This window comes from Drosophila pseudoobscura, chromosome X (genome assembly GCF_009870125.1).
Source record: "Drosophila pseudoobscura strain MV-25-SWS-2005 chromosome X, UCI_Dpse_MV25, whole genome shotgun sequence".
In the NCBI taxonomy this organism is placed as follows: Eukaryota; Metazoa; Arthropoda; class Insecta; order Diptera; family Drosophilidae; genus Drosophila; species Drosophila pseudoobscura.
Genome location: NC_046683.1, coordinates 63,002,280 through 63,024,341, shown reverse-complemented (window position 1 = coordinate 63,024,341; position 22,062 = coordinate 63,002,280). Strand labels below are relative to the sequence as shown.

The following is a 22,062-nucleotide window of genomic DNA, read 5'->3' as shown; positions in this document are numbered from 1 at the left end:
TCATGCAAATTAAAAGAAACGGAGCTCGGAGGTGTTAAAGAGCCGGAGTCCAGGGGCGTGGCCCACTCGCCCATCAATGCCAATTAACAGAAATTCCCCAAGATACATGTGTCCGTCTCTATTCACGTATCTTTCATTATTATCATTGTTCATTGTTTTTTTTTTCTGTTCTGTGCGTGTATGTGGCAAACTGGATCAGCATCAAAGCGTTTCGCCTGCCCGTCTCTCGTCTTTTTTTTTTCTTTCTTTTGGGGGGGGGTTCCAGTATTTTTAGATGGCCAAGTGCCTAATGTGGGCTATAAATAAGACGGGCAGTGCTCGCTGTGGGTGGTGTTAGGATGCGTGTATCTTGCAGATACGCCGGAACTCTTGCATATTTAATGAGCATGACACGGCAGAAAATTGGATAAAACAAAAAGATCGCCTCAACGAAGCGGGGATACTCTTTCGAGGGGGCGAGGAGGGGGGGCAGATGTAAGGAAAACCCTTAAATATTCCATTTGATTTCGCCAGCGATTCTCGATTTCTGTTTTCTGCCCAAACGTGCAAAACTTTTCTATCCCCAGCAGTGGTTTTCCCACATCCACGCACACACACACACACGCACACACACACAAATGGTAATGACAAGTTTGCCAAAAAGGACATGCCCATACATACGCGCAGGATATGTGTATTCAAATGTATGGCAGAGAAATCTGGTCAAGTCAAGGTCGCCGCATCCTTTGCAGGCGACTGCATGCGAGTTCAAAAAACTTTTACCCCATTCCAAGGCACTGGGCCCGAGCCCGAGCCCGAGCCCAGGCCCGAGTCAGGGCCAAAACTATCCTAAGCTGTTGCCACACCCGCACATCGACACCCACTCACATGAAAAGAGTAGCAGTCGTGGGGGAGCCGTAATCAGGGGCTTTGTAATAAGCTTATCGCCCGGCGGCCAGGACAGTCTCAAAAACAAAACAGGCCGCTCCCCGTCCTCAGCCCAAGATTTATTTAATTATATATGTCGCCTGGGTTCCATCAATGATAGGGAAATGCTCTTTAAGGCCCCCCACTCAGCGATCTGGTGGGGTTCACCCCCTTCAACTCGTGCCCGATATCTTGTTCAAATCTTGGCCAGGTAACCAACTAAAAATCGCTTAAAACTTTTTCCCCCATCTGTTTGTACAAAAATATCCGCTGCCTGCCTCCTATCCAAAGAACGGCCTTCCGCCCACAACCCGAGCTAAAAGCTTTACATTTGCCGACAGAAATCAAGGTGGGATTCAGGGTTCAGGGCCCCCCCCCCCTCCCCCCACCCCCCTCCCATGGCGCGGCGAAAAACAAAACAACAAAAAAAAACTCAAAACAATTTTTGGCTGAATGGAAATGTTTGCTTCAAAGTTGTTCCTTCCTCTCTCTCCCCCTCTCTCTCTTCCTGCTCCCTCGGAGTGTTCAGTTTATGAGCGGGTTATTTTGATTAATGTTCTTTCAACTGCCATCACTAGGAGCGGGGGTGGGGGCTGTGGCGGGGGCGGGGGTGGTATGCCTTGGGTAAACTTGGGAAGAGCTTAACGGATATAGAAGTGTCAAGTGGGAGAGGACCGGCGAGAGCAGAGCAACAATTATTGGATGATTATGGGGTGAGCAGTGGGTTCTTATTGATGAGGGGGCGGTGGGGAAGGGATCAACAAGCTATTGTGCGCAACACCCTTCGAGTATCTTCTCGGGAAAACCGTTTACTTAGATTCCCAGTCCCATCCCAGACAGCTGAGTCCTTCCTTGAGTACTTCGGGGCTGCACATTTTTAATTACTTCTAAATATTTCATCCAACCCAGAGTTAAATGCGAGAAGATGCGTCATTTAAATTGTTAATAACCTTCTGGTCGCGGATTCCATCGGATTGACAAGTGTAGCTGCCCCGAACCTCAAAGGATGCCCCATCAACTTGACCTTTTTGCCCCGGTTTCAGCTCTATCCATGTGCTGTTCCGTTCCGTTCTGTTCCGTTCCGTTTCGGTTCCATTCCGGTTCCGTTTCGGTTTCCGTTCGACTGGGACTGGTGGTCCCATCATTCAACTGTCTTGGCTGGAAATTGTGAGGGAATCTTTGCATGCTTATTGACAAGTTGTAAATAATTTGGATTTGACATGATCCTGATTGCCTTGTGCTTGAGTCCTTCACATTTGCAATGACAAAACTTTTTCCCCATCGCTGATGGCTGATGGCAAATGGCTGATGGCTGACGGCTGAAAACTTCCGACTGAGCCAAAGAGGCCATTGGGGGGCGTTTACTGGGAAACGAATTCGGATTGTAGTACTTTGGATTTTCAAATGTCTGACCCACATCCTCTCTGCGTTGAAAGTTGCAGCCACATTAATCCTGTTTTTCACGCCATTTCTCTTTGCAGGACACCACCCATACATTCCAACCCCGCTACTCCCCCTCTCCCACACCCTTGAAGGACGCATGTAAGAGTGATCCGAGCGCTGGTGGGCAGGGCTGGGCTGGGCAGGACAGGACAGGACAGAACAGGACAGGACAGGACAGGACAGGCAATGCCAAAATGCCATCGGCAGATCAAATCTTGTTCATAAATGTCACCACAACGGTGGCAGCGGCGGCTTTTACCGCGGCAGCCGCTGTCAGCACAGCGCCGGAAGCAGCAGCAGCAGCAGCAGCCGGCGGATCGACGAAATCGGTAACTGTTGTCAGTGCTGCCGCTGCCGCTGCAGCCGCCGCCGCCGCTGCCGCCACCGCCACCGCCACCGGCGCCAGCAGCAGCCAGGCGGACGAAATCAGCGGACGGGGCGCATCAGCCACGGAAACAGCAGCCAATATATCCGGCTCGCTGGTGGAGGGGCTGACCACAGTGGCAGCTGCGCTGACAACGACGGCGGGCACTAGTCCGGGCGAATCGGAGGAATGTGGCGGCGGTGCCGTGGAGGAGCTGCATGCCAGCATTCTCGGCCTGCAGCTGGCCGTCCCAGAGTGGGAGGCTCTGCTGACCGCACTGGTTCTGTCGATAATTATCGTGCTAACCATTATAGGAAATATCCTGGTTATTCTCAGTGTGTTCACGTACAAGCCGCTGCGGATTGTCCAAAACTTCTTCATCGTTTCGCTGGCGGTGGCCGACCTGACGGTGGCCCTGCTGGTGCTGCCGTTCAACGTGGCCTACTCGATCCTGGGACGCTGGGAGTTCGGCATACACCTGTGCAAGCTCTGGCTGACTTGCGACGTGCTCTGCTGCACCTCCTCCATCCTCAATCTGTGCGCCATTGCCCTGGACCGCTACTGGGCCATAACCGATCCCATTAACTATGCCCAGAAGCGGACAGTGGGCCGCGTCCTGCTCCTGATCTCCGGCGTGTGGGTGCTTTCGCTGGTGATCAGCAGTCCGCCGCTGATCGGCTGGAACGATTGGCCCGACGAGTTCACCAGCGCCACGCCCTGCGAGCTCACCTCGCAACGGGGCTACGTCATCTACTCCTCGCTGGGCTCGTTCTTCATACCGCTTGCCATCATGACGATTGTCTACATCGAGATCTTTGTGGCCACGCGGCGACGGCTGCGGGAGCGGGCCAAGGCCACCAAGCTGAACACGATTGCCCTCAAGTCCACGGAGCTGGAGCCCATCACCAACTCCTCGCCGGCTGCAGCCTCCTCCTCGAAGTCTCGCGCTCTCACCAATTGGCTCTGCTGCGGCCGGGACCGGGCCAACTTCTCCACGCCCATGATCCAGAACGACCAGGAGAGCATCAGCAGCGAGACCCATGGCCAGCAGGAGGGCTCGAAGACGGCCACCACCAACGATCAGCAGCAACATGTGGTGGTGCTGGTGAAGAAGTCGCGTCGGTCCAAGATTAAGGACTCCATCAAGCACGGCAAGGCCCGGGGTGGTCGCAAGTCCCAGTCCGCGTCCACCTGCGAGCCCCATGGCGAGCAGCAGCTCCTGCCGGCTGGCGGCAGTGGCGGCGGCAATGCTGCAGGAAAATCTGATGCAGAGATTAGCACGGAGAGCGGCAGCGATCCCAAAGGCTGCATTCAGGTGAGGCACAAGCTTCGCCCAATTTGGGGTTTTAGTTTAGCTGAAGTTTTCGTAGATCCAGCGAGCAGTGATTGATTGGTTTTTTATTCGCAGGTCTGTGTGACCCAGGCGGAGGAGCAGACCTCGCTCAAGCTGACACCGCCCCAATCATCGACTGGCGCCGGTGCAGTGGCCGCCGCACCGCTGCAGAAGAAGCCCAGCGGCGTGAACCAGTTCATCGAGGAGAAACAGAAGATCTCACTGTCCAAGGAGCGGCGGGCAGCCCGTACCCTGGGCATCATCATGGGCGTCTTCGTCATCTGCTGGCTGCCCTTCTTCCTCATGTATGTCATCCTGCCGTTCTGCCAGAGCTGCTGTCCCAGCGACAAGTTCAAGAACTTCATCACCTGGCTGGGCTACATCAACTCCGGCCTGAATCCGGTCATCTATACCATCTTTAACCTGGACTATAGGCGGGCCTTCAAGCGGCTGCTGGGCATGAAGTAAGGAGCGGACTGGACGGAACGCAACGGAACGGAACGGAACGGAGAGGTAGAGCATTACTCAGAGTTTGTGCCAAACTTAAAGTAGAGAGAGTGAAAGAAAGAGAACTGGCTGGAAACAAAATCATTGGCAAGGAGATACCCACATCGATTGATCACAGAAAATCTGAGCACATATTTGGTTTCCTTTCTTTGGCATTCAGGGGCCACTGACTCTCTTTCTGTCTCTCTGATCTTTCGAGACGCGAGTAAAACTGTATTTGGCGTATAGATGTAAACCCGTTAGATACTCATGCGAAGGGGCAACTGGCCACAAGCAAGTCCCACATCAAAATTATGCAATGAAATCGAAGAAGAAAAAAACATACATACATACGTGTACTCGTATAATACATACATACATACATACATATATCGTTCCACACAAGAGAACAAACATGAAATTGAATTTAATAAAATTAAATTAAATGTTTAGGCACAGGATTGTGGCAAAAAACTTCGTGTTTCACTCTATGCATACTACAGAAAACCCAAAGAAAAGTGTTAGTAAAATTAAATATGCGCTCAACATAAATTAATTACATAAACGAAACAGAAGATAAAAAAACCAACTTCTATGAAACGAAATGTGTTTTTTTTCTAGGCGATTACTTTAACGATTTGTATTTAATTGTAATTGTAGGCAAATGTAAACCAAAGAACTAAACTATTGTACTTAATGTATACTTTGAATACGCTTTAAACTATTTGTTACATAATATAATATAATATAACCGTTAATTTTAAATGTGTGTGTTTTTTTTTTGACAGACAGCAACAATTGCGTTTCGATGGGCAGCTAAAAGCTAGCACATTCGAGAATTATAAATACATAATAATTATAATAAATATAAATACATAAATAAATGTTTCATTGCACTTGGCAGAATGCAACAGAGTTAGCCGACGAGATCTATAAATCGATGTATAAACTAAACTAAACTTAAATAAACTAATCTAAAGTACATACTATACACATCGTATACACCACAATTTATGACTTTTAACGACGATGTACGATAATTTCACTAATTAAATTGTTTAACGAGCAAAACCAAACTAAGCATAAACAAAAAACAGAAACCAAACAACCAACAAAAGACAGATTCAAATAAAAGTTATGAAAAATATTGACTATTGTATTTCGGGTAGAGATGGTAAATCTTGTGGCATAGAATTTTTCCAAATTTTGTATGATTTATATTAGATGATGAAGGTTCATTTCAGAGCCTGAAAAAACGACAGATCTCAGGAGAGGAGTTCTCTTATTTGTGTTCAGTTATGTCTTACAAATGTATCTGTCGAAGTAAAACAACAACAGCCGCGCCACTCTAAAATTGACTATATACCTGCACCATTAGAAAGTTTTTGCTGCTGGCTGGATCACGGCAAGCTCTTTACAGGAATATCGGAAAAAAAAAAACCCTCCCAAAGATGGTACTAGCGACTCACCACGTCCTTTTCTATCAGTGACCTGGTTAGATCCGGATTCACTAGGTTCAATTGCGCGGGGCTGTCCTGAAACATTCAAATGTTTATCTCACTTAAATTTTGTTCGATTACCGCCGTACCTTGATGGCCTCCAGTCTTTCGGCCATTGTCCATGTGTTGACTCCCACTTCACGGACTTGTCGGACCGGACAACACACAGGTGCCCAGGCAGAAGAAGGGACTGCGGCACAGTGTACATTGTTGCGTCCAAGCGCTTGTATGTTTCACAGTGAAGAGCTGTGTCAGCTCGTAGCGATCACCCACGTTCAGAACTTCGGACAAGTCGCGAGCCGGCAGCGGCAATGTAAACAACGTCTAAGCGAAACATATTCGTTTAATAAAGTAACTAAACTCTACCACAGTATAAGCTTGTAAGGCATCCTAATCGCTGCAATCAGTTAAGCCATATTGAAAAACAATAACTATGAGAGAATGGTAGTGTTTTTTTTTATTTTTGGCGCACACTTTCTGAAACCGAAACATTAACCCATTACGGTCGCTCCTCCTCTCATAGAGACAATAACAAAAGTTTAATTTTGCGAATATCTGATAAATAGCTTGTGTATTTAAATACCACTGACAAAATATTATTATAATATTCATCTGGTTGTTGCTCCAGTTTAAGTTTTGCCATATAGCAACACAAAAATCCGTTTGGTATTTAAATACCAATGTGGCCGGCGTGTAAGCATATCGCTTTTATTTATTTTCTAGTGCATAAAGGACACCCGGAACTTTATAAAACGATCGCACGATCTCCTCTAGAGTATTTAAACACGCATTGGTCCCTGAAGGGTTAATTAGTTCAAGCTCATAATTGCGTTTGGTGGTTCAGTTCATTGTATACCTCAATCGATATATATCGATATATGATATGATATATTTGACACCTCTCATTTCGATATTTGCTGGGTTTAAAATGTAACTTGTTAATCAAAAATATATTTATCGTAAACAAACCGGCCGACCGGAGCGGCAACCAAAGAACAGCGTACAGATTACCTGCTAGCCTAGATTTCCGCGAAGGCAGTCCAGAGCAGGCAGAAACATTGGCCTTGCAGGCGTCGCATATAAATACAGGACAGACGAAGGACTCGAGCCACAACATGGACTCATCGGATTCGGTAAATACACACATGTGCGGCATCATCGAGCAGCAGCATAACAGCTCCTTTCGCCTGCAGTGCTCGCTGTCGTCGGTGGACAGCGAGAGTGACCTGTCGCTGGCATTCGAGCATGATCTGGGGGGCGTGAAGGAGCCGAGCAATTGCGACGAATTGCCGGCCTTTGAGATACGCGCCTTCTCGCCGCATGGACGCACGCCATCACCCATCGATGACCTGAACATCTCGGACATTGAGACTCCGAAGCAGCATCATCCAGAGGAGCCCGCCTGCCAAAACCATCCCGACTTTGTGGCCCTGCATGAAATCAACGCACAAATCACTCCGCCCAGCGACGCCGAAGACACTAAGACGGCCCTGAGTCGCAGCAACAGCTTGGAGACGATCTTCGAGGGCGTGTTCCTTAACACACCGCCACGCGAAAAACCCAACAACAGCCCAGGCTCCTCGCGTTTCACGCCCAAGCGCGTGCGGGCAAATCTCATGGAACTGGTGGCCATCGGCAATCGCGTACAGACCACCACCGGCAAGGAGAACCAGTCGCCGGGAGCAGGAGTGGCTGCTGCCAAGTCGCCATCGCCAACAACCTCTCCGCGCAAGGCGTCACCAAGCTACCGCTAGACCCAACCAAAGCCATAGGAGCACTTCTTAGACTGCCATCGACCAAGTTCTAGACTAAGTACCGAATACGAATCATTCGCTTTGTGTACACACTGCATGTGTATCTGAAAACAATGAACTGATTTTAAATTTTACAGACCAGGAATCTTACTTTTTGTAGTCTTAAATAAAACATCGTCTTTCCATGTTTCAAACATTCAACAAAAACTTTGGTTTCCACTCTGCGATGGGGTTTTCTACAGTGACCAGATGTTCCGTTCCCAGTAGGTAGGAGGCTATGTACCTGGTACCTGCTGGTGCCAGTACCTGCAGAAATATCACCAATCATACTCGGAATGGCTTTTATGAATACCTGCGTTGCCCAAGGACTTAACACGGGACTCTTGGATTAATTGTGGAAAAGTTGCAGAGCATAACAAAAATATTTAATTGTAGTTTTTTTTTGCTTACGGCTACACTTAAGACTATACTCTTATGTATTCTAATATAATAACTTGTGCAGTAGTACAAAAATATATAGTTATATATCCTTGATAGATACTTGAGTTAATTTGTAGGCTATGCGAATATAGCACCTGTTTTATCGACTCCATTCCATTCCCCCGATTCGTGTTTCATACGAATCTTCGATGATAAGAAAAATAAGTAAGTTTTAAAGAAATTGAAGGTACGTTGCAAGCATGCATCGTTCAAAAATAAACTGGAATGTCTCTTTTGGCAGCGGCATGAGGAACATGCTTAAAATTAAAAGAAAAACACAGCGAACAGAATGGGCTGACTATGAATTTTGTAAGAATCAATACAAAGGGCAATTACAGAACCCGGATAGCTGACGCTGCTGCTGCTCTTCCGACCTGTCCTGTACCGTTGATGGACGTTGATCAAAAGTTATCCGAGTGACGCGAAGCAGAAAACACTTTCACACGCAAAAGTCCCGGGTTGACCTCCTGCCAGCTGGAGTGATAAAAGCAAGCGATAAGCGATCCCTCATAAATTTATCCTCTCAAGACTCACCGTAAACGCCTTTCACCCAACCTGCACTTGACCTTGTTCTTTATGGTGGACACTCCATTGGCGCTGTGCAGTCCCCGTCCTGTAATGATGAACACATGCTTGTACACACGCGTACTCTTGCGCAGCTTGGTTATGTGGCGATCGAGGAAGAGATCCAGACAGCTGATGGCCTCCACAGTGTGCAGATAGTGTAGGTCCAGCAGATCCGGATTGTTCTGGGTGTGCTTGTGCACTTCCATAATGCAGGTGGCAGCCCGATGGTTGAACACATCGATCTTTGTCTTGTGCAGATTGGCTATCTGCGAATAGTACAGCGCCACATTGCCGTTGCCCTTCTGCACAGCCTGGTTGGCCTTCAGATAGCATTCGGCCTTTAGCTGGGCATGGTGGGCGGCCAGATTGCGGGTCTCCTCAAAGTCACGCAGAGCGGCACACTTTGCCTCCTCGTGCAACTGCGGCGAGCGGCTGCTCGACGACGCTGTCGAGACACACCGCTGGCCTTGGCTTGCAGCACTATTCTCGCTGCCTTTGACGGTTTGCTGTAACTTCTGCTGTTGCTGTTGCTCCTGCAGTGCGACCTAAACAGAAAAAGTGGTTTAAAGTGAGGCAGAGACTGAGCATATTTGAATGGTATACCTTCTCGCTCTCGCGCAACGCCTTATCATAAAGCTCCGCCTCGTTGAGAGAACTCTGGACATCACTGTCGAGCACCTCCACGGTCTTGCCATAGTTGCTGCCGGTGGCCGAGAATATCTCGAGCACCGTTTCGTTGGGTATATTCGGGAACTTCTCGCACAGCTTCATCTTTGTCAAATGGGTGGCAATGTCGTTGGGCTGATGACGGGCGGCCATCTCGGACGCCTGCTTGGCGGCCTGTTGCTCGCTGTTATAAATGCTCCAGGCCAGCTCCATGTCGAGCAACTCGTTCACGTTCCTGGGCGACTCGCTGCACTCGGCATATTCGGGATGCTTCAGTAGGCGGGCGAATTGTTCATCGTCGCGCAACGTTCTCTGGCGCTGCTCCTCCAGCTGATTATAGACGCCCTCCAGCCACAGCATGTACAATTGCTTAAGCAATTGCCGTGGCACAAACACTTTGGTGGCGGGCAGCTCCGGCGGCATCATCTCCCCATCTGTATGGAACAGAGTGCGCAGTTGCTGGACCAGAGTATCCCCCAAATCCATTTCCTCCAGAATATTGTCGTCGGGATCCTCCTCCTCCTCCGCTTCTACGACTTCTGTGGGCTGCACAATCATCGGCTGATCGAGTATACCATTGCGTATGTCACGTATCTTTCGGGTGTGCTCCGAGTATTGTTCATCACCTAAAACACAAATCAAATCCATGAGCTTGAGGGCAATGGTTCCCATTCGAAGCATCTCAAACCTAGTACAAAGAAGTTCTCAACTTGCAACTGCAGCTCCTTGTTTGGCGGTGCCGAGAAGCGTTTGTTACGGCTCTGGCGTTGGGGCTTGGGCATATACTTGGCCCCCAAGACCGTTGGCGATGGTGAACGTGGTGGTGGAGAAGCTTCCCCCTTTTTATCAGCTCTGCCACAATCGCATTGGAATTGTGCCGACTCCTCTGGCAACATGGACGCGTCAAGGTCCGATTCCGAGCCGGCATTCAGCTCATCCTCTTTGATTAGTATGTCCACGGCCCAATCCACATTCGTTTTGCACTTCACGTAGAGATCCCAGAGGCCTGTCAGCCGCTTGTTCGGATACATTTGACGCAGCAAAACGAAATTTGAGGGCTCGTTGGGACAATTAAGACAGTGGCGCTCGAAAGTGGTTTGTTCATTGGAACCAGCCTTCGGTGGGGCCTTTTCGGCCGGGTCATCGCGCAGCAGATCTATAAGCGCATTCTCGTACGAACCAGTCCCAACAGCAACTGGATCTAGTCTGGGGGCTGATGGGGGCTGCTCACCGCCCGATTGCGACCAATATTTGGGAGCATCTTGTTCGTGGGGCACCCAACTGCAGGCATTGACATTCAGCTTGAAACCGTTTGGGGATAGACTATCAGGATTGTCGTTCTCTGGCAGCGTAACTATCGTGGGCACGGCCGGCAGTGGCGGGTGTTGTCGTAGCTGTGGCAACTTTACTGTGTATTTGGTTTCCTTCAGCAACTGAGAAGAGAGAAAGAGAGAGAGAATACCTTGAGAATAGGGAAAACCTTAGACTTGCACTTGATTCTTTCTTTTACCTTGATTAGTTCCGGCACACTTGTCTTCTCGTAGCGCTCCAGCATGCGCTGAATGTTCTCCCGGGGCACCTTATGTATGTTCTTTTGTGCCAGCTTGCTGGCCGACTTTGACCAGTCTGTTTGAGGCTCCAGCAGCTCCACCAGGTAGCCATACTGTACGGCAATCTTGACATAAGGCAGCATTTCCCACACCGTTATGTTGGTGTTGTCGACTATGATGGGACTCCAGCCCATAGAGGCTTTTTTTTGTACCCTCTCCTTGTTCCAGTTATGGGCGGTCGTCAGCAGAGTTCTATCAAACTTATAGACACGCCTGTTGAAGTAATCATCTGTGCTATAGACGAAGTCCAGCATGTCGTTTTGCTCCAGCAGACCGCTTTGGCGTATTACAGATTCAGCCAGCGTGGACTTACCGCTGCCCGATGGCCCGCGCATGATGATCATCAGTTTTTGGCCAGCTTGGGCCTTCATGCAAATGGCATTGAACTGTTTGTCTTTGTTGTTGGCGCTGCTGGGATACATTTCGAAGCTGCTGGGATACATTTTGAAGCTGCTGGTTGCGGCTGGGCCAACGAATTTCCTCGGAGTGTACATGGCGATGTTGGTTCTGCCGTTGCCATTGCCGTTACCTCTGCTGTTGACGTTGGGCTGGCTGACGCTCAGCTCGTTGTTGAGCAAGACCGCCAATTCCGCTGGCTCAGCAGCATTTCGCGCCGCTGACATTCTATTTGTTGTTGTTGTTGCGCAACTGTTGCTCTCTCTGAATGTGTAAGTGAAACGTAATACGCAGTAATCTCGACTGCTCTGCTCCGTTCCCTTATCGCGGACCGGACTCACCAATACTATGGAAACTGCCAATCCACTCGATCCTCGACCCAAGCTGTTGCACAAACTTGGGGGCCGTTCTTTAGCTGGTTATTTACTGCTAACACATGCGAATTCCTTGGGTTCGAGTTTCAGATGCGTCCCTTTTTGTCGTGTGTTGTGTTTTGTGTACATAAACTAAATAATACGTCTTTGAAGCATCAAAGTGCTTTTTGCGCTGCATCGCATTAACAACACCACTGCATCAATGACATATATAAATCATCATTTATAAATGGCCATCGATTAGACACTTTATAGTAATTACACTTAAAACTTAAATCATTGTAAGAAACGAAATAATGGAAGGGAAAAGAAGGTATGGACAATAGGCAACATAGCCCAGAAAATGCAACGCATGCAAGGTGACATTCACCACATTTACCCAATATACCTTGCCGATTTTGTCTTCAAGGTATGTTGTGCTCACCCGCGAGGTGAGGTCGTACGAACCTGGCAATTTGCCTTGGCTATTTTTGCCTGTTGTCCATACCCTTTTTTATAGCCCATTCATAATTACGTCTCATTTTTTCGTCACAGGATATCGATAGTGGACTTATCGATAAAAATATATCGTCTGATTGGATTGCTTACAAAATAAGTTTTAAACAAAAATGATTAACAACAATTACCACTAAATAAATTTCGAATCTTACTAGATCTTAAACAAAATTTTATTAAAATCCAGTCATATAAAGAAGGATATTCAGAAACAGCTTTACAGCGATAAGAGCTATGATCAATGCAATGTGAATGAAGCGTAGTATGCTCCACCCAAACAAGGGCAATATTCCCATCCAGTATCCCAGAATTAGAATCTGCAACAGGTGGCCGAAAATCACAAGATTCTCCACAATGGAGCGACTAGACAGAAATTGGACCAGCCATTGGGCCAGTGTGGTCACAAGGCCCTTGGCCAGAAAAAACAATGTTCGCATAGACAATTTTGCCACGATTGGGATTACAATTCTCGAATATTTGACTGCAACGTGGAGTAGTTCGAGTAGCAGCGGTAGAACAAACTGACAACACAGCCAGCACTGACAATATTTCATCACTTGCTCTATAATCGAAAAAAAAGCGACTACGGGCAGCCAATTAATCCAGTTGAACCACCTTTTTAGATAACTCGAGTTCGGGCTTTGATGATGCTGCTCCTGGCTCTGTTCCTGATTGTGATGTCGATTGCCATTGTGATCTCTGTATTTCGCACGGTGTCTTGCCAGCAAGTCGCAATCATGTCTCAGTCTTTTTTCTGAATCTTTAAGAATATTGTATGCGTGACAGATTAGCTGGAATTGTTCTGTTGTTTCTTTCGATCCGCTTTTATCTGGATGATATATACGAGCAAGGTGTTGAAAGACTTTCTTAATCTCAGCCTCCGGTGCCTTAAAGTCGACGCCCAGCACCATGTAGAAATTTATGAACCCGAATTCCTCGTACATCGCTTTGGTCAACCAGAACGAAACGCCACAACCGGAAAATATTTTATTATTTTCGAGAGAAGAATACTTGCCGATAGAAAAAACTCCGAAAGCCATCGAACAGGCGATTTTGCTCTCAGCTCAGTTGATACCACAGATCTATTTGCTGGCTGTCCGGATGTCAGTATTGAAAACATAATTTTGTCACAAATCGTGCCTCAGTTCTTCGACTGATAGCCGAAAGACGTGTCTGCTAACACTAATTTGGCGGTTTTTGTCTCTTGCTATCTCTCTCTTCGCAGAAAAATTAGCAAAGCACTATATGCAATATTAGAGAGTTGTACAGTATTTTTAATTCACAATGCTAAATACGAGATACAGTAAAGAAAATTGTAAGGCCCACAGCATACGATTTGGCTACGACCCTGTGGTCCATTTCCATATCTTGGATATCCCTCCGGCAGTGGCGCTAGCTACGGCGCTGGTAGCTGATGATAGGGAGGAAGTCAATGAAGTCTCTGCATTCGATGACCCTGTAGTCCACTTCCATATCTTGGATATCCCTCCGGCAGTGGCGCTAACTACGGCGCTGGTAGCTGATGATAGGAAGGAAGTCAATGAAGTCGCTGCATTCGATGACCCTGTAGTCCACTTCCATGTCTTGGATATCCCTCCGGCAGTGTCGCTAGCTACGGCGCTGGTAGCTGATGATAGGGAGGAAGTCAATGAAGTCTGTGCTTTGGATATCTTTTCGAGTGCTGTCTGCTAAATGAGCAACCTCTTCCATCATCGCTGCACGAGGCGCTCTATGAAATTGAAACGTTTTGTATGCTGCAAAGGCAAATAAGACAGTTCCGCCCACTGCGCACATAAAGGGCACCATATCAGGTGTGGGCTGGGCAAATGTCTGCGCCGCCTCATCTTGAGACTTGAGACCTTCTTCTCCGTATTGATCGTAAAGTTCTCGTTTCTCCTTGTTTGACAGCACCTCAAAGGCGGCCGCAACTTCCTGAAACTGTTCTTCGGCCTGGGGGTGGTCGTTCTTATCCGGATGGTATTTGAGCGCCATCCGCCTGTATCCCTTTTTGATGTCATCCTTAGTTGCATTTCTGTTTATGCCCAGTATCTGGTAGTAATCTTTTCCCATTCTGATATAAAGTGGAATGTGACTTCTGTACGTTGACTGACTGCCTGAGCAGCTTTACTCTTACTTATTTCATTAAAACAGGAGGAGAACTTTGGACGATTTAAGTATTGTCAAACCATCGAGCACTATCGATAGTTTCGATGTTTTGGAGCAATGCATCGATATTTTCCGCACATGCAACACCGCTATCAACAAAATTCTTTATTTCTTAAATGTGTTGCATGCGAAGATATCGATAGGCGAGACCCTAGAAGCACTGAGAGGAAGGTATTTTTTTGAACAGAGTGGCAGGGCCAAAATTTAAAGGGAAAGGTTAGCGAAGAGTGGCCACCTGGTCCTGGAGAGTTAGAGTTCCGCGCGCTCTCCGGAGCCGTTGTGAGAGGATTTCCGATCCCATCCCATAACGGAGTCCCGAAGCCAACTCACCCACACCCAAAAGAAAAGAGAGCCGCCAGCAGCCCGAATCAGGCCATGCCCTTGAACCTAGTTCAAGGGCGATAGAAGAGAGAGCGATGGGGATCGGCAGCCGGGAGCATTAAACAGAACAGCCAAGAGGGGGTTCAGAAAAAAAAGTTCCCGCAACGGAGGAGCATGCGCGCCGGACATAGCGACTTAGCGATTTTTTTTTGTTCTGAAAGAAAAAGTGAGTGGGGATGAGGATGGAGTAGTGGCCATCACCCTGCAAAAAAATGAATAAAATATAAATAAATGTGATTCCAGGGGATCCAGATCAGGGAAAGACCAGGAGCCAGGACCAGGAAGCATAAGAGTGAGTCCGCTCCAAAGGGGGAGTAAAGAAACCCCAAATTTATTTTTTTTGTTGGCCGTAGGGAATAGGTCACAGCTCCGCCACCCTGGCTTGTCTTTCCTGCTGGTCTCGAAGGAGCAGATTTGGCCACGTAGTGCGGGACCCTCGCCCACTTAGGGAGAAGAAAAAAAAAAGCACATCAACTTATTTACTCCCATTAATTATTGTTGTTAGACGTCTCCAGTTATAAGTATATGTAATTTAAGTCCGTCCATATTTATTATATATATGTAACCTATTTATTTATATTTATTATATTATTTATTCCTATTAATCTAATTATTTATTAACCGCCAGTAGTACTAAGATGAGGGGGGGATGAATAGGCAGGCCTAGTTTAGAAATGATATCGTGTGAAAATAGGAAATGAAGTGAAAATTATAACGAAGAAATGAATTGTTAAGCGTTTCGTATGGGGGGAAGAGGAGCCACAGCAACGAGAGGGTAAGGCTTTTGCCAATGGCAGGGAGATCCGGAACGTGTGATTCAGATCTCAGGTAGGGTGGGTGCGTCGGGGGTAAAACATCGACACCTCGTCCTGGTCCAAGTCTGTATTGAGGGAAGACTGTAATGGTGTTTGTCGAGTAGAGTCCGTTTCTTTCAGTTTTTTTTCTTGTCGGTTATTTTTGTTGTTACATTTTGTTCGAGATGTCCAATCAGTTGGTTGTTGTGCGACCTGAGGGCTTGGGAAGTATCCAGCCCTGGGATGACTGGCTAGCCGGCCTTGCCCCAAAGAAAAACAAAGGTTCGTAACAAACTGTTTTGTTGCTTTATTATATAATATTTTTTAATTGTAACTAATCCACACACCGGTAATGTTCCGACATAATAATACTTTCAGAAATATCAAATCAATGCACAAAAATCCTATCTGATGTTTTTTTGAGCTGCCATAATTTTGTTTATCGTTTTGGATAAATATCGATGACACTCAGCTGTTTTATTTAGTCGAAAAAATTAATAACAATAACAGCGAAAAGTATGTTTAGTAAATTAACAATAAATTTAATCTGATGAAGATTCGTCGTTGTCTACATCTGGGTTCTTTTTTTTCGAGAAAAATTGAAACGTTTTGTATGCTGCAAAGGCAAATAAGACAGTTCCGCCCACTGCGCACATAAAGGGCACCATATCAGGTGTGGGCTGGGCAAATGTCTGCGCCGCCTCATCTTGAGACTTGAGACCTTCTTCTCCGTATTGATCGTAAAGTTCTCGTTTCTCCTTGTTTGACAGCACCTCAAAGGCGGCCGCAACTTCCTGAAACTGTTCTTCGGCCTGGGGGTGGTCGTTCTTATCCGGATGGTATTTGAGCGCCATCCGCCTGTATCCCTTTTTGATGTCATCCTTAGTTGCATTTCTGTTTATGCCCAGTATCTGGTAGTAATCTTTTCCCATTCTGATATAAAGTGGAATGTGACTTCTGTACGTTGACTGACTGCCTGAGCAGCTTTACTCTTACTTATTTCATTAAAACAGGAGGAGAACTTTGGACGATTTAAGTATTGTCAAACCATCGAGCACTATCGATAGTTTCGATGTTTTGGAGCAATGCATCGATATTTTCCGCACATGCAACACCGCTATCAACAAAATTCTTTATTTCTTAAATGAATTTTAAATAATGAATTTAAATAAAACTTGATCGTCCTCGATGCTAATTTCGTACTGATTAGACTGCAATACTGCATTATGACATCTATATTGTCGCACTAGATGATTTGTATTATCGGTTTCAGGAATTCTCATCTGTGTGGCAACTCCGCCAGTGGCACACGATAGTAATATCGATGGTTTTGCAGCTGTATTTACGATTTCCCTTGGCTCGGCCATTTTGGTCAAAGTCACCTCAGTGAAAAGTTCTTGCTTTGGTAAGTGGAAATTAAATCTTTGAAAATATATGCCATCTTTGGCATATATGGGTAGAAAATAACAACAAGCTGATGCGACGCAACGCCTTTAATCGAATATGTGGCTCTTTTTGCAGTTCTTAAATTCTTTCAACGAGTCCCTAATACACAATCAATATGGTTAGGGAGAACAAGGCAGCATGGAAGGCTCAGTACTTCGTGAAAGTTGTGGTAAGTATTGTGTGCCACATCAAATGGCTATTTCCACTAACATAGGTGCCATTCTAGGAACTCTTCGACGAGTTTCCAAAGTGCTTCATTGTAGGCGCTGACAATGTGGGCTCCAAGCAGATGCAGAACATCCGTACCAGCCTGCGCGGACTGGCTGTAGTGCTGATGGGCAAGAACACCATGATGCGCAAGGCCATTCGCGGTCATTTGGAGAACAATCCCCAGCTGGAGAAGCTGCTACCCCACATCAAGGGCAATGTTGGCTTTGTCTTCACCAAGGGTGATTTGGCAGAGGTTCGCGACAAGTTGCTTGAGTCGAAGGTGCGCGCCCCAGCCCGTCCGGGTGCCATCGCTCCCCTGAACGTCATCATCCCAGCACAGAACACTGGCTTGGGACCCGAGAAGACCAGTTTCTTCCAGGCTCTGTCCATCCCGACCAAGATTTCCAAGGGTACAATTGAAATCATCAACGATGTGCCCATCCTCAAGCCCGGCGACAAAGTGGGCGCCTCCGAGGCCACATTGCTCAACATGTTGAACATTTCGCCCTTCTCGTACGGTCTGATCGTCAGCCAGGTATACGACTCTGGCTCCATCTTCTCGCCTGAGATCTTGGACATCAAGCCAGAGGATCTGCGCGCCAAGTTCCAGCAAGGAGTGGCCAACCTGGCTGCCGTCTGTTTATCCGTGGGCTACCCGACCATCGCCTCGGCCCCTCACAGCATTGCCAATGGATTCAAGAACCTGCTGGCCATCGCCGCCACCACAGAGGTGGAGTTCAAGGAGGCCACCACCATCAAGGAGTACATCAAGGACCCCAGCAAGTTTGCTGCCGCTGCCTCCGCTGTGGCTGCTCCCGCTGCCGGCGGTGCTGCCGAGAAGAAGGAGGAGGCCAAGAAGGTCGAGTCCGAGTCCGAAGAGGAGGACGATGACATGGGCTTCGGTCTCTTCGATTAAGCTGGTTAGCCGCCTGCTGTCGCCTGCAGCCCGTTGCTGCTTTCAGCGTTTACTCTCTAAGATCGTAAAATGTGTGTCCCTAAAGCAAATGATCGTCGCGGTTTGACAAGCCCAATGGCGAGTTGCATTAAACATTCTGTAAACTGTTTTGAAAGCAAATATGCAATCTGTTTTGTTTCTAACTTGTAAGGAGATACCCCCAAAGAGGATCACGTTAGCGCCCTTTATGCGCCGCCCCTAACACCTTTAAGACACTTTATTGCCCCTTAAATAGCCGGAAGGCAGCATGTGCTGTTCTACGTGGACTTTGGCTGCATCTGCTGCTGCCTCTCGTCTCCCCACCCTCATATATTTACAAAGTAATTACTTGTGCTAAAATGAATTTCACAAGATGAGAAAAGTTTAAAGTTTCTGCTGCCGTCGTTCGTTGTCGACGACTTTTGCGATTTCTTTTGCTTTTCGCAAACGACGGCGACGACGACGACGACGCTCATAAAAATTCAATTTGTCTTGACAAAATACGCAAGAAATTAAGAATGTGCCAAGTGGCAGCCAAAGAAACTTTCTTTCCCTTTTTCTCGGCACTTTTCTGGCCCGTCTGGAGAGCGAAAATGAGTTACGCGACTGGGGCGTGAAAGTGCCACGCCTTCATGGGACGGGGAAAATAAGCAAAAATAGGAATAAGAAGAGGAGGAGCAGCCGCGGGCCAAGTTAAACACTGCATAAATAGCCAGGACCGAAACCCTGACGAAAATAAATCCTCCGCAGGCCTTCATTGGATCTAGAGATGATTTTTGGTAGCGTGAGTGAAGCGATAGTTGAGTCAGAGCTGGATATAAGAAAGCTATGAACATAGTATGAGAGGGCTAAGAATTTTTTCACATAATAAGAATACTGTATAAGAATTTGTGTATGGGGTTTGATAGCCAAAATCAATGAAGACTTTTAACATTCAATATAAATTAATAGATAGTACATATATCGCATGGAGTTGCCGGTGTCACGTTGTTATCACTATGTGGCTGTGAAACCCATTTGATTGCTAGATAAATTAATAAGGGCATTGCATAATTCGAGCGCCTCTGGCGGCAAATATACGACGAAATTAACATAAACTGTGGGGCGATTGACCAATCATCCCCAATCCCCCATTGAAATCCTCCATCATACCATCCCACTCAATCAGCAAGCGACATTCGAAATCAAAATGCGATTGCCAAAATGATTTGCTTCAATTTTTGTGATGCGCATAACAAATGAAGTTTGGACAGTCGGACAATTGATTGGGACAGCAGCCAGCCATGTGGCGGACGGACAGCAGAAGACCCATATAGACAATATACGATATATGTACCACACGTCACCACACACAGCATCGCCTCACACACACAAACGCCATGTTTGCAATGCACAACAAAATGTGGAGCAGTCGACAGATCCCAGATACAGATGCGACTCTCTCTCTCTCTCTCTCGAATGGACTCCAGCTTCTCCCCCCCGTTCCCACGAGACGCCAAACTGTACTCGATTTTGGGCTATCCAATGTGAACACAGATAGATTTGTATGCATATTTTTGCTTTGGCATTTCGTTTGTGTGCTAAACATGTGAATGCCATCGATATAACGATGATGCTGCTGTTATGCATGTTCTGTTCTCCGGGCATACCATGCCGGGCCATGACATACTAGTATATCACCCCACTGGACCGACCACACTCCACAATGTCTGTGTGTGTGTGTGCTCAGCTGTGATTTGTTTGGCCAAAAGATTTGGAGCAAAATGGTTTAGCTCCTGTGGAATGGCTTAAATGATTCTTGGCCAGCAGTTCTTTAACCGAACTGCGAACTGCGAAGTGGAAAAGGAATGGGAATTGGAATTGGAATTGGAGTTTCCAAATGAACTGAACTTTAGTCGGGATCGCATCTGCTGTTGGACACATCCATTGATGGCCGAAACAAAAATATATTTTCCAACTGACTGACGTACAATAAAAGCATACATATTTTGTGAAATCTTTTGAAAACATGAAAGGGGAAGCCACACAAAAATTGAATAGAGATCTGAACACACAAATTCCCGGGATTATTGTCCGGGCGGAGGCCAACAGAGCACCTGGAGCCACGCCCCCTTCCACCCGCCCCGACTGCACAGCATGCTCAATTTAGTCTCGTCACATCAAAATGTTTGCTTTCTCCCCGCCGATACGAGGATTTGCTGTGGTTGAGGGGCGCTTGCCGCGTATAATTTATCTATGCATATGTTTCGAGTTGCCCAAAACAGGGAAGCTCAAGCTGAGGTGGTCCCAAAACGAGGCCCGGCCCCGGCCCCGGCCCCACATAAATCACAGTCAACAGCACGCACTCAGAGGAACACCCACCCAACAACCCAACAACATAACCACCGACCCAACACCCCTTTCATGTCGCTGGGACTTTAAGATTCGCCCTTCGATACGTAAAAATCGGAGGTTCTAAGCAATTTCCATGAATATATATACCTATACATATACATACACATTTCTATCAGGTGCCTATTGAAAAAACACTGGGATTTTCTCGGATTTGGGAATATTCGTAGGTGTAGATGAGAACCAGGTACTACAAGATGTTCTCTTTTAAGCTTTAAGTTAGGAAATTTATGATCATTTATCCTTGTCCTCCTTTCGTGTTTGAAGATCTGATTTGTTCTCTGTGGATAAAGTGGATAAATCCTATACCCCACATCTTTTTTCTGGTTGTTCTCCATGGTGGGTGTCATTAAAATCGGAGCACTTTAATTAAACAAAAACGGGTTCATCTGAGGAGCATCTAACGCGCTTTCACTCTGTCGCTGTCTCTGGGCCAGTGGTAACGGTTGTGTTAACGGTAACAATAAACGACAAGAAACGTAACGACGAACGATGATTGCAAGGCAAACGAGCAATTAAAAATCCGTGTGCCAGGGGAGTAACCTTCCACGTACCCACCCCAGCCCCAGCCTCCCCGTCAGCCCCCCGTCAGCCATTGCAGGCATCCTTCGTCTCTGGACACATCCAAAAAAAGAACACTTTTGAGCCCTGTGTCAGGGTTCTGGTTCTGGTTCTGGTCCTTCCTAGTCGTGGTCCTGGTCTCGGTCTTGGGGCACGCTACCTACGAGGCGTAAGCTTTGGCCCTACTCCTTAGCACAGCTGTCTGGAGTGTGTATGTGTGTGTGTGTGTGTGTGTGTGTGTATCGCTGGAGCCTTGTCTCCTTGAAGGCATTTTTACGGCTTTACGTTTTTACGCTGGCAGCGGGAATTTTCCAGGACCGGGTATTTGAAATATGCACGTAATATTGCAAAATTTTAAGCGTATATCTTTGCATAATTAACCGAGAAAATACTTAGCACACACACACACACACACACACACACACATACGAAAGGTAGAGAATCCTCTTTCTCTGTTCTTTTCTTTCTTTTGTGCACAGGCATTTTTACCGCAGCCTCGAAATCTCTCGGAGAAAAGCGAATGAAACTTTTGCAATGATACTTTCGGTCGGAACCCCACTCTGCCACTCTGCCACTCTGCCACTCTGCGCCCCTGCCGCTCCAACGCAGGTTGTGTGGAATTTTTAATCTTCAATAGAAGCCGGCACTGAGCCGAAAGCTCTCCCTGGGCCATGTATCTTTCTTTACTGCGGAGCTTTGCATCTTTACGCTTTGCTTAAATATTTTAATTTTTATTGGTTGAAGTTTTCCAACTGTCTTTCGGGCTGGGACGGTGGTCGGCGGACGCTCATGGCTGGAGCAGGCTT

The 22,062-nt window shown here is 47.0% G+C and overlaps 6 protein-coding genes and 1 long non-coding RNA gene across 9 annotated transcripts in view; 4 read left to right on the top strand and 3 right to left on the bottom strand.

Moving 5' to 3' along the window:
- The window catches only part of Oct-TyrR (Octopamine-Tyramine receptor), a 31,248-nt gene extending 25,597 nt beyond the window's left edge, over positions 1–5,651 (top strand). The window contains exons 2-3 of the mRNA XM_001352848.4: positions 2,388–4,028; positions 4,122–5,651. Coding sequence (XP_001352884.2) covers positions 2,544–4,028; positions 4,122–4,514 — 1,878 coding nt within the window. The 5' untranslated portion in view covers positions 2,388–2,543 and the 3' untranslated portion in view covers positions 4,515–5,651. The remainder of the gene's footprint in view (positions 1–2,387; positions 4,029–4,121) is intronic.
- A 1,287-nt stretch (positions 5,652–6,938) lies between these two features.
- LOC4811872 (uncharacterized) lies at positions 6,939–8,300 on the top strand. Of its 2 annotated transcripts, XM_001352849.4 has the most exons (2): positions 6,941–7,164; positions 7,225–8,300. In XM_001352849.4, exons 1-2 carry the CDS (start codon positions 7,147–7,149, stop codon positions 7,783–7,785), a joined length of 579 nt encoding a protein of 192 aa, XP_001352885.3. In that variant the 5' UTR covers positions 6,941–7,146; the 3' UTR covers positions 7,786–8,300. The 2 variants fall into 2 exon arrangements, with proteins under 2 accessions (XP_033238570.1, XP_001352885.3); XM_033382679.1 differs by having other exon boundaries at positions 6,939–8,300.
- LOC4812394 (NEDD4-binding protein 2) lies at positions 8,243–12,252 on the bottom strand. The gene is made up of 6 exons (XM_001352850.4): positions 11,846–12,252; positions 11,009–11,768; positions 10,187–10,931; positions 9,436–10,124; positions 8,800–9,377; positions 8,243–8,739 (listed from the first exon to the last, which is right to left on the bottom strand). The coding sequence occupies exons 2-6, from the start codon at positions 11,729–11,731 to the stop codon at positions 8,667–8,669; spliced, it is 2,808 nt and encodes a 935-aa protein (XP_001352886.3). The 5' UTR covers positions 11,732–11,768; positions 11,846–12,252; the 3' UTR covers positions 8,243–8,666.
- A 1,729-nt stretch (positions 12,253–13,981) lies between these two features.
- On the bottom strand, positions 13,982–14,602 carry LOC4812511 (dnaJ protein homolog 1-like). Its single transcript, XM_033381528.1, has one exon. It carries the CDS (start codon positions 14,441–14,443, stop codon positions 13,982–13,984), a length of 462 nt encoding a protein of 153 aa, XP_033237419.1. The 5' UTR covers positions 14,444–14,602.
- Positions 14,603–14,688: 86 nt separating this feature from the next.
- On the top strand, positions 14,689–15,647 carry LOC26533174 (uncharacterized). The gene is made up of 3 exons (XR_001453349.2): positions 14,689–15,086; positions 15,164–15,212; positions 15,274–15,647. It is a non-coding gene; the product is annotated as an uncharacterized lncRNA (long non-coding RNA).
- A 474-nt stretch (positions 15,648–16,121) lies between these two features.
- Positions 16,122–16,812, bottom strand: LOC117184535 (dnaJ homolog subfamily B member 4). Of its 2 annotated transcripts, XM_033382682.1 has the most exons (2): positions 16,711–16,812; positions 16,122–16,647 (listed from the first exon to the last, which is right to left on the bottom strand). In XM_033382682.1, exon 2 carries the CDS (start codon positions 16,644–16,646, stop codon positions 16,257–16,259), a length of 390 nt encoding a protein of 129 aa, XP_033238573.1. In that variant the 5' UTR covers position 16,647; positions 16,711–16,812; the 3' UTR covers positions 16,122–16,256. The 2 variants fall into 2 exon arrangements, with proteins under 2 accessions (XP_033238573.1, XP_033238572.1); XM_033382681.1 differs by having other exon boundaries at positions 16,122–16,804.
- A 156-nt stretch (positions 16,813–16,968) lies between these two features.
- RpLP0 (ribosomal protein LP0) lies at positions 16,969–18,445 on the top strand. Its single transcript, XM_001352852.4, has 3 exons — positions 16,969–17,119; positions 17,236–17,329; positions 17,387–18,445. Exons 2-3 carry the CDS (start codon positions 17,276–17,278, stop codon positions 18,284–18,286), a joined length of 954 nt encoding a protein of 317 aa, XP_001352888.1. The 5' UTR covers positions 16,969–17,119; positions 17,236–17,275; the 3' UTR covers positions 18,287–18,445.
- Positions 18,446–22,062: the final 3,617 nt, after the last annotated feature.

Bases quoted from the DNA above. Each gene is read 5' to 3' on its own strand.
- LOC4811872 (XM_033382679.1), top strand. From the start codon at position 7,147: ATGGACTCATCGGATTCGGTAAATACACACATGTGCGGCATCATCGAG.
- LOC4812394 (XM_001352850.4), bottom strand. From the start codon at position 11,731: ATGTCAGCGGCGCGAAATGCTGCTGAGCCAGCGGAATTGGCGGTCTTG. The intron at 10,125-10,186 runs GTTTGAGATGCT...TTTGTGTTTTAG, and splicing joins TGAGAACTTCTTTGTACTAG to GTGATGAACAATACTCGGAG. The intron at 8,740-8,799 runs GTGAGTCTTGAG...TTATCACTCCAG, and splicing joins TTGGGTGAAAGGCGTTTACG to CTGGCAGGAGGTCAACCCGG.
- LOC4812511 (XM_033381528.1), bottom strand. From the start codon at position 14,443: ATGGGAAAAGATTACTACCAGATACTGGGCATAAACAGAAATGCAACT.
- LOC117184535 (XM_033382682.1), bottom strand. From the start codon at position 16,646: ATGGGAAAAGATTACTACCAGATACTGGGCATAAACAGAAATGCAACT.
- RpLP0 (XM_001352852.4), top strand. From the start codon at position 17,276: ATGGTTAGGGAGAACAAGGCAGCATGGAAGGCTCAGTACTTCGTGAAA. The intron at 17,330-17,386 runs GTAAGTATTGTG...GTGCCATTCTAG, and splicing joins AGTACTTCGTGAAAGTTGTG to GAACTCTTCGACGAGTTTCC.